The sequence below is a fragment of the Armigeres subalbatus genome, chromosome 3 (assembly GCF_024139115.2).
Source record: "Armigeres subalbatus isolate Guangzhou_Male chromosome 3, GZ_Asu_2, whole genome shotgun sequence".
In the NCBI taxonomy this organism is placed as follows: domain Eukaryota; kingdom Metazoa; phylum Arthropoda; class Insecta; order Diptera; family Culicidae; genus Armigeres; species Armigeres subalbatus.
Window position 1 is genome coordinate 263806813 of NC_085141.1, and position 13938 is coordinate 263820750.

Sequence of the window (13938 nt, forward strand, 5' to 3'; positions counted from 1 at the left end):
GCCGTTTTTTCTGTAATTGTTTTTCCTATGGCAGAAATATATTATATCTGAAGCGAATATTAAGTTTGTGTGAATTCACCTAGGTTGTAATTAACGTATTGCCACCACACCACTCGAAGTTAAAGTGCTATTATGTAACTATCTTAAATTTTCTTACATCAATAATTTCTAAAGCGCGTTTGTTTTGAATGAGTAAACGTTAGACATCAAATTGATTCTCTAGATATTGACCTAAATTAATAAATGTAGACAGAACATTTGATCAATTACATAGTTGTAAGAGTATTGTTTCAGCATTTTATTGTATTCTAGACTATACTTAAAATTACAGATATTTAAATAATTTGAACTTAATTTTTGAACGCGTTCAAAATTCAGAACTGAACGCAAAGAGCAAGAGCTTTTTTCAAATTTTGAACGATGATCAATGATTACTGCGATTGTGATCAATTTTTACGAACGAACCGATTGCTCTTAGCTCTTGTTCAGTTCAAAATGCAACACTGTTCTAATGCACACAACATCGTCGCAGGCGTCCTCCAGGGCAGTATCCTCGGGCCCCTGCTTTTCAATCTGTTCACCTCCGACATGCCAGAACCTCCAGAAGGCGGCATTCTGTCTCTGTTCGCAGATGACACCTTCATCGTCCTCAACGGTAGAGTGATCAGAGTGCTTGAGGCAAAACTCCAACTTCTGAGGTCCACCGTCTGGCCGGTATTAAAACTCTACACGAGCGTTTTGGTGAGTGTAAGGAAAGGTTTAGGGTTCGTTGCTTACAATCGGACCAGGCGACCATTAGGGCGCTAGTTCCAATTTAGGTTATCAAATTATTGTAAATATTAGTGTACATAGTAGTTAGGTTATCAAATTTTCTAAATTAATCAATGCGTCCTTACCCAAGTAACAATTCTGTGACCGTTGGGTTTTATATGAATTTTAATAAGGTTTTATTGTGGGAATAATTAAATACTAACGAACAAAGGTTTTATATCACTCTTGAGATATTCATCATAAACTCTCTTAAAATTAAACTTTTTGTTAGCTCTGAAGTTTTAATAATAGTTTTATTATTGCTTTCAAATACGTCATAAAACCAGTTTGGGTCACTGCTTTAAAACTACTCAACGTGACTCGATCTATTCGCCATGTTGAATTTTGAAAGCAGTGTTGCTGTATATCAATGTGCACAGCCCGAGCGCTCTAGTATTTTAAATGGTCTGGCCACGTCCTCACGGTCATCGGGGATGGGAAGGAATTGTTGAGGCAATCTCTCGCTCACTGCAAGCCCAGAGCACCTCTGCACTCGCCACGAGTTCATGCGGAATTTTATTGGAATCTGGGGGTTAGGTTCTATGGCAGAGGTTCCAAGCCCATTTCCAATTCCAGCGACTGCTAGAACATGAGAAATATATGGAAAGGTACAAAGTAGGAGGAATTGAACGGGCCTGGGATTGAACCCATGGCCTCCTGCGCAGAAGTGGTAGCCATATGACCACCAAGCCGGTGAGAAAAAATTGCGTAAAAAACGCGTGAAAAACGACTTCAATGTGGCTCCACCCGAATGGGACAGTACCCCGAAAGTCATTACCCCGAATGGGACACTACCCCGAAATCCATTACCCCGAATGGCCATTACCCCGCATACATTCCGAATCTGTAGTTTTCTCCAGCATTATTTTTAACACCCACAGATATTGATGAATCGTAAAATGACAATCTTTGAAAATAATGAAAGTATATACACTGACCCCACATTGTAACAATAATTAGTCACTCCATTTTGCACATTCGTTAAATGGAAATGACTCATATTGGTGTGTGAACCATGATTGTGTACTACTTAGAGTTACTTAGAGAAAGGCAATAAAGGTTCTATTTAACCAACATTTTTGTTTTTTTTTGTGTCTAATTAACTTTAACTATCATTCTACGCCATTATTATCTGTGAAAGTGTTATTCTATGAAATGGAGTAAGTGAGGAGATAACGCCTTCTTCCAATAAGGCGAACAGTGAAAATAATGCTCTCTTTAAATGAACGCGTTTGTCTGATATAAAGCAGGAAAAAATAGATTTGCCCTTAAAATGAACGTGTTTGCTCATTTTGAGGCGAAAAGAGAAGATGATGCGTTCATTAAACGAATGTATTTGTCCGGTATAAGGCTAACATAGGAAATAAAGCCTTATTTTAATGAACGCATTTGCTCAGTTGAAGTAGGACAGAGTGGATAATGCATTCTTTCAATTAATGCGTTTGTCCGCTTTAGGGCGATAAGAGTTGATGGTGCCTTCTTTGGATAAACGCATTTGCCCGGGATAAAGCGAACAGAGGAGATAATGCCTTTTTTAAATTAACGCGCATTTGCGTAATACGATGCGAACTTAGAAGATAATGCCTTCTTAAAATGAACGCGTTTACCCGGTTTAAGGCGAACATAGCTGATAATGCCTTTTTTAATGAACGCATCTCCCCAGGATAAGGTGAACAGAGTAGATGAGCAGATGATTCTTTTAATGAATACAACTGCCCGGTTCTTTAAATGAATGCATTTTGCCGGTATTAGGCGAACCGAGCTGAGAACGCACTCTTCAAAGCAACGCATTTGCCCGGTATATGGTGAAGAGAGTAGATGATGCCTTCTTAAAATGAATGCATTTGCCTGCCGAGCCGAGCTGATAACACCTTCTTTAAATTAAAGAATTTGCCCGGATAAAGGCAAACATAGGAGATGCTGCCTTCTTTTAATGAACGAATTTACCCGGTATAAGGCGAACAGTGGAAATAATGCCTGCTTTAAATGAACGCGATTGCCCGGTATAAAGCGTTTACCCGATATGATGCCTTCTTTGAATGAACGTGTTTGCCCGTTATGAAGCAGGAAGAAGAGATAATGCCTTCTTAAAATGAACGCGATCGCCAGGTTCAACGCATCACCTGTTCGGTTTCTTCGTGCCGCATGCTTATCACGAAGATGGTCGCGCAACCAAAAGTCATGATGATTTCCGTAGTCACTTCTTCACATAATTGATTGCACGTCACTATGGACAGACTAGATCAAACCAGAATGGTTTAACAAATAAACAAATAGTAGGAACTCTGGTAATATAAAGGTATCAAAAACCCCTTTATATGTTAATTCAAATTCATTATTAGAAAGGTTTTAAAAAACTTTCCGAGTGGCAGCTGCCGCTTGAAGAATAATAGTATGAAGTCTTCGTGCTTTGGTGTCATCATGACGATTTGGTTGCCGGAAAGTTATTGTCGTGTGCGTCAATGACGATGCTACAACTCGTCGCTACTGTTGCATTTCGGGCTGCGACGATGACTATTATCAGCCCTGCATTTATTACAGTACAGGATAATAGTTTCAAATAGTTTCAGTTCAATGAAACGAATCGCTCCGTTGAGTACCAAGACTGATACGGTGAACCTTGTCAAATCCATACATTTGACAATGCTAATATCAAACTTAGACGTACATGTTCATGGTAGAATTAGCATTTCCATATCATTGTAAATCGTTTATCTTCACGTAGAAGTAATATACTCATATCATTAATAGTGTACTAGTCAAAGGACTATCGGCTCGAAAAATAAGTACGGATATACGATAAAAATCCTCGTGAAAAATATGTAATTTGCTCGACTGAAGTTGCTTTACTGTTGTAAGGTACACTGGGGGAAGTGGAAAAAGGGGGTAAGTGTAAAAATCTCGAAAAATTGGAATTGTACATACTTTACAGTTTTTATCACACCATATCATTGTGCAAGAATATACTTTGATGTCCACACTAATACTATATTAAAATTTGTATAATACATACAATAACATACATACATACCAATTGTCCCTTTTTCATGTGAATTTATATCACAGGTGACTATTACAATACAATTAAACTAATCCCATTCAATTTGTAGTGGTTTGTACCATGAAAGCAAATAATTCAAAGATTTTACACTTACCCCTGGTATCAAACACTGCGGGGGAAGTGGAAAATGTTCTGATCACGCAAATTTTTCCTTTCCTCCAGGGTTTATTTTGATAGCTGTGAATCTTATTATGTTCCTTCTTTGTTATCATTGTGATTTCAGTGGTAATTGGACTAATGTACATAAGAAAACGCCTGATTAATCCACCTATCGGTATTAAAGCCTTTCACATGTTTTACATATGAAAAAAATGTATGAGAAAGAAAAAATAGCACCGGCAGGTGAATATATTCCATAATTCACATTAATTTATATTTATAGCCAGTTTTGCAGTTGAATGCAATTTTTTATGACTCGGTAAAGTTTACCAAAATCGTAAAAATTTTACTGAAATTCGTCGAAATTATTACCAATATCTCGGCTGTTGGATTCTCGGCAATCCTTAAACATAGAATTTTAAGTGTGTAACACTCCCACCTCATCTATAATCGTCTCGACAGAGAATAAGTACTCCAAATTTTGTTGAAAGCAGACCCATGCTTAAATAGATGTAAAAAATGGTTTGTTTTGTGAACATACGCCTTCCTTCTTTCCCCTATGACTCGTCTTCTTGGAACAGAAAATGTGTGTTCCAAATTTAATTGAAATCGGACAAGGGGTTCAGCAGTTACAATAAGCTGATCGATAACTAAGATATACTTCCCCTTCACTTTCCCGCTTTTCCAATCCTTTTCCTCCGCCAATCCCTCCCATCGCCACTAAAATCGTGGGACAGGGATTACGTGTTCTAAATTTGGTGCAAATCGGTCATGGGGTTTAGGAGTTGAACTGTATTGTACGTTTCCTAAAGAATACAGCCCCCCACGCCCTCTCTTTTTTCCAAAACTCACCCCTCCATGACCATAAGTGAACAATTAAAAAAAAAACGGATAATGAAAACGGCTTAGGGAGCCTTAATTTTCCTTGCCATCTCAACCTCACGGTTGATTTCCTGAACGACTACAGTATCTCACCATATCGTCGTCTCCGGTTAAAGTCGGTTAATGGGTACAGAAGTTATGTTGGAACATACATTCATTCTTGTCAATAAATCATGTTGAAAAGAAGATTCCATGATCTATCCACATTGCATAGCTTGACAAACCACGTAGCGATAGATGACATGCCTTTGGAAAATTTTGATGCCATGTCCATCAAACTATTTTATTTACTAGTCGACCCACCAGACGTTGTTCTGCATAGTAGGCGAAAATGCGCGTTGTAAGCTGCCCATACGATCCATACGATTCTTATTTTTAGTTTTTCACGATTTACTCAACCCTGATCTTTGCATGATCATATAAATCAGTCGGAAACGATAACGAACATATTTGCTGAAAGAATGAAAAAATTCTATTCAGCTGTTTCCGAGTTATGCAGATACGAAAGACCATTTCATTTTTATATATAACAATTTTATTTATTAACCGACGCAGAGAATACACTATTGAAACACTCACCCAAGTTAATTGAGCAAAATGTAGTCATTATTGTTCTATTATTGTTTTTTTCATTATGGCACTCAAATCAGAGCAGAGTTATAATGGAATTTTTGCAATTCCTGATCATAATTGGCGTTGGTTGGCGTTTGAGTGATAAAACGGCCTACTTTTCCATACCAATGAAATAGGTGCTTTAATGAACATTATGCAACTCAAATAGGTTGCATAGAATACATTATAGCACTTATTTGGGTGCTATAATAGAAAGTCAGCATTGGAACAATAGTTACATGACCACATTTAGCTCAATTAGCTTAGGTGAGTGCTCAAATAGTGTATTCTCTGTGTCACGTAATAAATGAAATAATTTGATGGGCATGACATCAAATTCTCCAAAGGCAGGTTTATTCATCGCTTTATAGTCTGTTGAGCATACAATGTACGATAACATGGATCTATTTGTTTTCTGCAGCAACATGATTTTTTGACAAGATTGATAATGTGAAGTAAATAAAACTGTACCATTTTGGTACAAATTTATCATATTGAAACCCATTTTTCGTCATTGCAAAAAAAGCGTGTGCAACTCGTTGCAAAACTCGATTTTTTCAGCACTCGTAGTATTTATCCAACTCGGCAGGCCTCGTTGGATAAACGTACAACTCGTGCTGAAAAAATCATCTTTTTGCAACTAGTTGCACAAACTACTATTACAGCCATTGAATTTCTTCCCTGAAAAAAAGATAAAAAGAGAATTATAAGTCTCAACTCTGCTCTTTATATATTTTTTTAATGCTCCATCCTACTTTGAGCTCTGATACCTAGTATCATTAAACCAACAAAAGCCAATGAAATGTTAATCAACAGCTTCATCAAATATTAATCGATAGTTTTGATACAACTGCTTTGTTTCTTTTGAAACATCGTCATAATAGTACATCCAACAAGTAAAATAACTTCTCGATAAACATTTTCGGAAGCTAGCAAAGCGCTCATTAGGTCAAACATAGACTTCTTCAGCGAAAAAACGAGCAATGGGTAATGTGTTCAACATAACCGCGAGTAGACGTAGGACTTGTATAAACGTAACGTATTTACATTGAACTTCTAACTTTTTGATCTATGGGGTTTGATTATAGTATTGATATTGGAAACTGTGTGGCTCCAAAATGGCTGGAGCGAAATGCGATGACAGCAGCTCTCCGTCGGTGCGTGTGCACGCCACGGACATCTGACAAGAAGAGGCCAAGTCATGGCTTGCTGCTTACCAATTGACACGCTGAGGTGGTACTATATAATCACACGCTGATGGTAACTTACTCAAACCCCACATTCCCCTTCTTCTCTCACAAAAAAGGAACAAAAAAAATCCTCTAACATAGGAAGCAGTGTTTTTTTCTTCAAACTTATTTTTGCGAGACGATGATGAACGTTGAACATATTTCATTTGGAAAACCGATTGATACCTTTGAAAACTGAACTCCAAAATAAACTTGTCTTAACATCGGGGTTTTCAATCGAAGAACAACTATATTGAAGTCAATTGAATGTCTCGTTTAAATGGTAATCTAAGTTGGTACCTAGTGTTATGATATTGATCTCTCAAGACACATTATGGATTGAGCAAAAATCTAAATAACTTATTTTTCCGAATGAATCCAACTATCAGCCAATCAACTATCAACTCCATATGTCTCAGATTCTGTTAGAATAAGCTTAACTTGTGGTCTCATGTATACTGTCAATGACATAAATTTTAAATTAAAATTATTTTAACTAAAATCTATGCTTCCAGGACTTATCCTGGAATTTTCTAGATCGGCAACATTTTTTTTTCGGCAGTCTCCCAGCCGCGCTTTATGATTTACCAAATCATAAACGATTTTACAGCGGTTTTTCAGACGCATCTTGTGGATTTCCAAACTACAAACAATTTACCATCGGTCTTCCAGACGCGCTTTGTGATTTTCCAAACCACAATCCATTTTCCAGCGGTCGTTCCGACGCGCTTTGTGATTTTCCTTACTACAATCCATTTTCCAGTGGTCATCCCGACGCGCTTTGTGATTTTCCAAACCACAATCCATTTTTCTTCGGTCATCCCGACGCGCTTTGTGGTTTTCCAAATCATAATCCATTTCCAGCTGTCATCCCGATGCGCTTTGTGATTTTCTAAACCACAATCCATTTTCCAGACGCGCTTTATTGCAATACGAACCACTTTGGTTATAATTTCTTCCAAACCATTAAATACTGTTTTTTCAAAACACTTGAATTCAACTCACCTTTTGAAATCAGCGTCATGATACAAAAAACAACCTGTTTGGCAGCCATCCAAAATAATGGCTGGAGCGAAATGCGATGACAGCAGCTCTCGGTCGGTGCGTGTGCACGCCACGGACATCTGACAAGAAGAGGCCAAGTCATGGCTTGCTGCTTACCAATTGACACGCTGAGGTGGTACTATATAATCACACGCTGATGGTAACTTACTCAAAACCCACAGAAATGACAACTTCCTTGCTGTGTAGAATCATTAGCAATTTGTTTATACAAAACTTCTGGAATTAAAACTAATAATTGAATACATAATTAGAATTGCTTTGTTTCTAACTATTAAGCTCTTATTTACTCAAGCAAATGTAGGGCATTTATAGATTTCTTATTGATGATAGTATTTGAAGTTTAAAAATTCTATTTATAAAATGTTTAAACTTGGGCAAAATGTGCTATTTTAGGGGAACTGTCCCGTTTTACAAACATAGAAATACAGCACCAATTTCGTTGCTTCTTTTTGCTAACATGGTTGTTTACTGATGAAAAAAATCAAAACAATAAAGAACAAGGCAAGGAGCAGTAACCCTACTAAAATAGAGGAGGTATTTCTAATACATCAACGAAAAATTATTTAATGTTTTGATTCCAAACTCCGAGTCTACGTCACGTTTAATAATACATTTTCTAATAAGATAGTTTATTCTAATATTCTTCTGGAAATTATTTTTTGGGGACTTTTTTGCTGGGGAATCAGAACTGTTATAGAATAACCATTTAATGTACGTGTCGTTTAGTACCAAGCACAACTTAACATATGGTCAGTCATATGACATGACTCGTACCCATCCCAGGATCATGTGGATTATGAAACCAATCACCTGGATGAGCAGACCAAATCTCTCTCATTTTACTCTTCTTCGTCTACCACCGCTGCCATCGCTGCCTCAGCCATAATCGGCCTCTAGCCGTGAACTCCGAGCGATGCGATGGGCGATTGCATCCGTCGCAACCGACACCACTGCATCCGACCATCATCAAGCACAGAATGACAAAAAATGCGTCCACTTCTTTCATGCATATTCGCAGACCCACCGGCAGTTCTAACGCTGGTGACAGCATGCTGTCGCTGTGTAGATAAACACAGCGAACGAACGAACGAAACGAAAAATGCGCGAGCAAAAAGCACGTCAGTACGCGCTGCTGTCACAAACTGTAATGACTCGCACACGGCAGGCACTGCTTCTTTTATTCGTGTTATGTCCGTGTTAGGAATGCACGGGATTGGTTACTTATGAAATTTTTACTGGCTTTGACAAGGATTGAAATTTTCAATAGCTTATCGTTAATAATCTTAAGTTTCAATGAAATAGGCAAAATGGTGGAGAGTGTCCGAGTCGATTAATATATAAATCTTAAAAATCCATCGAAAGATAAAGGCGCTGGTAACGTTCAAAATCTTCCCTTCCAGCGTAACGCTCTCGATTTCCAAAAATCTAAATGACACCCAGTATAGTAAAGAAAGACGTAAGTCCTACGTCAAAACTAGCTTTGTAGTTATAATTGATTGCTGAGTTATGCTGCTAGTAAAAGATAGAGCGAAGCCATCAGAATCATATCACATGGAACACCAATCCAATTGTACAAGCGAATTTGGAAAAATGTAATTCTCAACTCAAACGGACTTTGCGAGAACGAGAGTGGAAGTCATTGAGGTCAATTATATTGTTGGCTCCTAGGATTGCGGCTCCAACGAAAAATTGCAATTAAGGCAAATCCGGGCGATTAATTTCCAATTAAAGTAATTGAATTTTAACACTTTAAATGGCGTCCATGACCATTTCACTATTTAAAGGAATCAGTTTTTGTATTTTGCCAAATGATTTGAAAACCTAAACGTGATTTTCCAACTATAATGCGAAAAACCTATGAAGTCGATTCTACATCTACACTTTCTTCGATTCGATTGAGCAATTTTGCCATGTTTTTTTTTCTTCATAATTAGAATGGCAGTTTTACCTTGGTGCTGGACACTCGTATTATTAGGCAATATCGGCATACCATACGGTCAAACATGTAACTGTTGTTTATATTATTGATAAATATATTTTTGCAGGAAAAAGCATAACAAGTGGAAGGAAAAAGTGGGAGCTTTTTTCAATTGACTTTGGGTAAAAGCACACAATTTGGGAAAATACCAAAATGAGAACGTGTTGACACCAGGGCCTCCCAATCAGGAGAGAATAACAAATTTATCTCATATTGTGTTACTAAGTTCAACAGTTTTTCTAACATAGGCTGTTATAAACTTGGTTCAGGATGTTGTTAAAATAATTAATTTTCTAACAAAACAATGAAACATAACTAGTTCTGTTATAATTTTGTTAAGAAAAAATGTGATAATAATGTATCATAACTCGATTATATCAACGGTTGTTATAAATAACTGATGTTGTTACAATCATGTTATAATCTTGTTTTGCCTTCCTAGTCGGGCTGGGATTTAGGGAACTTTGGGCACTTTAATTGACTACTTTATTGCCTAATCTTTTTACAATACAATATATACAATTTATTTTTCAACCATACTCGCCCTGGTAGACTGTATGATAAATTGTATTGGTTGGCGATCAACAGAAGTCCTACTGAACTACAACTGACTGCTGCTAATCTGTTGCTCGGTATTGCTTCACATTACATGAAAGAAGGCGAAGATGAACGAGATCAACTCTACCTCGTAGATGGATAAAGGATTTGCTTATAGTTGTTATGAAACAACGTGGAGAAGCTAAATCTATTGTGTACCGACGCTACTATGGGGTCGTACACTAATTACATAAGCCTCATGGGGGGAGTGGGGTCTGCCATTTTCTTACGCTCTACATATAAATAAAAATCCGAAGAGTTGAGTACTAGACACGACCGCAAGACGACGTAAAGACATTGTTCGATTGATCTTACTGCTGTTGCTAAGCGATTATGTTTTGTACTTTTCAGAAATTTCTACTCGGATCAGCTATATTTTGTATGGAATAACAGTCTTGAAAAGAATGGATTTTCATTAATGCAAATTTCCAATCACTTAAGTCCCCTATGCAATGCAGCGGAACGTCGACGAAAACGAAGGATTTGACAGTTAACGTAAATATTTCCTGTCAAATCTAACCGTTTCCGCTGAATTGCGTTTAAGGCTTGACAGCGACAAATCCAACATTATAATCTTGAGAGAAAATGTTACTTGGCTGCCACTGACACCATCCGTGCGAATACATTATAGCAGCTCCTTTTGACGTGTACTTGTGATTCTGCTACCGAAGGGAACTTTCTGCACTCGCTTAGCTATCATGATTTGCATTTTAAAGAAAAATTGTCTGCGAATAATTTTGTACGTGTTTTGCGCACACACATACATACAAACACGCACACACAGACATCACCTTAATTCGTTAAACTAAGTTGATTAGTTTATAAACCTGTAAGTCCCATTTTTCCTATAAAAAGTTCACCTTTGGGGCGAATTTATAGATTTTACGTACACTTAATGTTCGAGAAGGCAAAACCAGCCATTCACTAAATAGCTATTACGAGAATTCCTTGTGGACCTATTCCGTTAAACCAATGAAATTATTCAACAAAAGATACTCAGAGCAATTACCGTTTTGATTTTAGTTATATGTGTAGTTGATGAGTAGTTCATCACAATTGAAGGTCAAGGTAACATGGGTTTTCCACTTACCCCATCCCACTGGGTTAAGTGGAAAGACAACTCATATTTTTTTAAATCTTTTTCCACCAATTTCAAGCAACTAAAATGGTATGAATTACCGCACAGTTGGTGCAAAATTGACTGTTTTTGATAGCCCATTTTGATTGAATGCATTTAGATTATTTAAATTGGTTTTACACTAATTCGAACATGCACTATCGATTTTTCCTTTTCCACTTCCCCCAGTGTACCTTATAATTCGTAAAACAAGTAATTATTATTCACATGAATTCTAAATAAATTTCTTTTGATTTACGTTTTTTCATTGAAATAAACTATAAACTAGAATTCATGACTGATTCGGGGTACTGGCTTATTTGGGGTAGTATCCCATTCGGGGTGATGGCATTCGGGGTGATGGGATTCGGGGTAGTGACACATTATGGGTAATGGCGTTAGGGGTAGTGTCCTTCGGGGTAACATCATTATGGGTAATGGAATTATGGGTAGTGTCGTAGAGTCCTTTAGTGTATATCGGGTATGGAGCGTTGACTTGTTTTTGATCAGATGGTTCAAGAAATTTGGAAATCCATCGAGCAACGACATTAACGATCAAAGTCCGTCATATTTTCGTGACGCTTTTTTGATTTTTCGAAATACGATTTGTGTACCCAAAAATAGAAAACACAGACGTAGTCCCACGTTAAAAAATAAATCTGTGTTCGGTACTATTTTAAATTTCTGTTCATCAACAACAAAAAGTATTCTCATTTTCACATGGGATTGCCAAAAATTTTTTCTCCTGGAACATTTTCTGAACCTCGTTAATAAAGACAATAATAATAATAATTCTCCCGCAATATGAGTTTTTTTCTTCTGATTTTTCTGTGAGTCAAGTTTTTGTAAGTTACAACAAAAATATTGAGTTTACATGAAGGTTTCGTTATCTGGAGATTCAAAAATTACCTGGGTATTGCTTGATATGGATTTATACAAATTTAAACCCGAATGAGAACTTATTGACGGCGACGACGACGGCAAAGCTCAGCAGCCCACACTCTACACTTTTGCACCATCTGATAGCTTTTCTTTTCTTTTTTTTTTTAATTTCAGGTCTACGAAATGTTCGTCGCTGGCTACCAATTTCAAGTGCTTTCGCCACTTTTCACTGTGCATTGGGGTTTACAGAACAAGAAAAGCCGTCCAGCATGGCGCGAACGGCAAAACAACGTCAACCGAAAGTACTTCGAAATCTTCAAGAGGGAAGTGTTCGCTCGCTATCACAAGGACCCGCTGCGTATGCTGCTGCCGAAAAAAGTCCAGAAGCAGCATGGGGTGGGTGCCGGGGCCGGTGTCGCTGCCGCTGGAGGAGCGGCTGCTGGAAACGCCGGTGACAACAACAACGGTTAATTATAATGGCTGGGGTGGAGTGATAGTTAGCCTAACGAAGCCGCATTGAAAACCCGCATCACAACACTATATCATTATATCGTTAGAGAGAACGAATAACATAGTGAAACGAAATACTAACTCAATACCAAATTATAGCACCTGAACTCATGCTTCTCCTGCCAAATTAGTCAATAAATAAATTAAATTGCTATTTAATGCATTGTGATGCTGTTTTGACCAACGGTCGTACTTCCATCAATGGGGAATTTAATTTTCATTTGCATTGTTTCATTCGATAGAGATATTTTAATTGTCATTCAACGCATCATCGCTAGTAGGTACTAAACTTTACATTTCCATGCCCACTTGTAATCAATAAGATAATACGCAAACATTATTTCGAAATCTAACCATGTAGAATGAATGTACTTCTATTGTTAATGCGATTTATCTATTTATGAGGCATGTTGGCTATCAAAAGGGCATTGTAGGAGGTATGGAAAACTTGTTTCCGGAAACAATGATTTTGTTATGTAAATGGTTGAGTGAAAGTGTATATAAAGTGATTTTTAAGAAACGTATTTAGCAGTCAAATAAATCAATGTTGTCATTTCACAGCGAAATTCTCAAGCGACTGCATCTAATAAATATCACCAATCCGATTTTGCCTCCAACCGTCAATTTTGATTACGATAGCACGGTATCCAGATTGGGTCTGACTGATGTCCCCATGATTTAAATCACGCCATTACCCTTGAATAATGAATCCATCGTGCGGTCACTTAGCTTCCAGACTGCTCTTGGCGGCGACTTCGAGATGACAAACCTGCACACAATTGAGGGTCCAATTAAAATTCAATGCTTCTGAACGGCGTGTGCCATTAATCAAGCGTCGCTCATCCGGGGATTGAGCGCTTTCCATCTCATCGCGCATTGTGTCCGAGAAAGGACATTTCATTGCATCTTGCACTTTCGCTCAATGGAAACCAAATTGGCTGGCTCATTGTGGCTTCCGTGGGGTTCCAGCGCCCACTTAATTCAATATCATAAACTGTCAGTGACAATTCCGCTGCATTTCCCCTTTCGTACGGTGCAAATGGTTTTGTGCGGCTATTCTCTCGGTCTTGCACATTGTTAGGTGTACATTAATGTT

The 13938-nt window shown here is 37.6% G+C and overlaps 1 protein-coding gene across 3 annotated transcripts in view; it reads left to right on the forward strand.

Moving 5' to 3' along the window:
- Positions 1 to 13397, forward strand: part of LOC134219455 (beta-1,4-glucuronyltransferase 1) — a 98770-nt gene extending 85373 nt beyond the window's left edge. For all 3 annotated transcript variants that reach the window (XM_062698187.1, XM_062698185.1, XM_062698186.1), the window contains exon 5: positions 12507 to 13397. In XM_062698187.1, the coding sequence (XP_062554171.1) occupies positions 12507 to 12803 (297 nt within the window). In that variant the 3' untranslated portion in view covers positions 12804 to 13397. The remainder of the gene's footprint in view (positions 1 to 12506) is intronic.
- Positions 13398 to 13938: the final 541 nt, after the last annotated feature.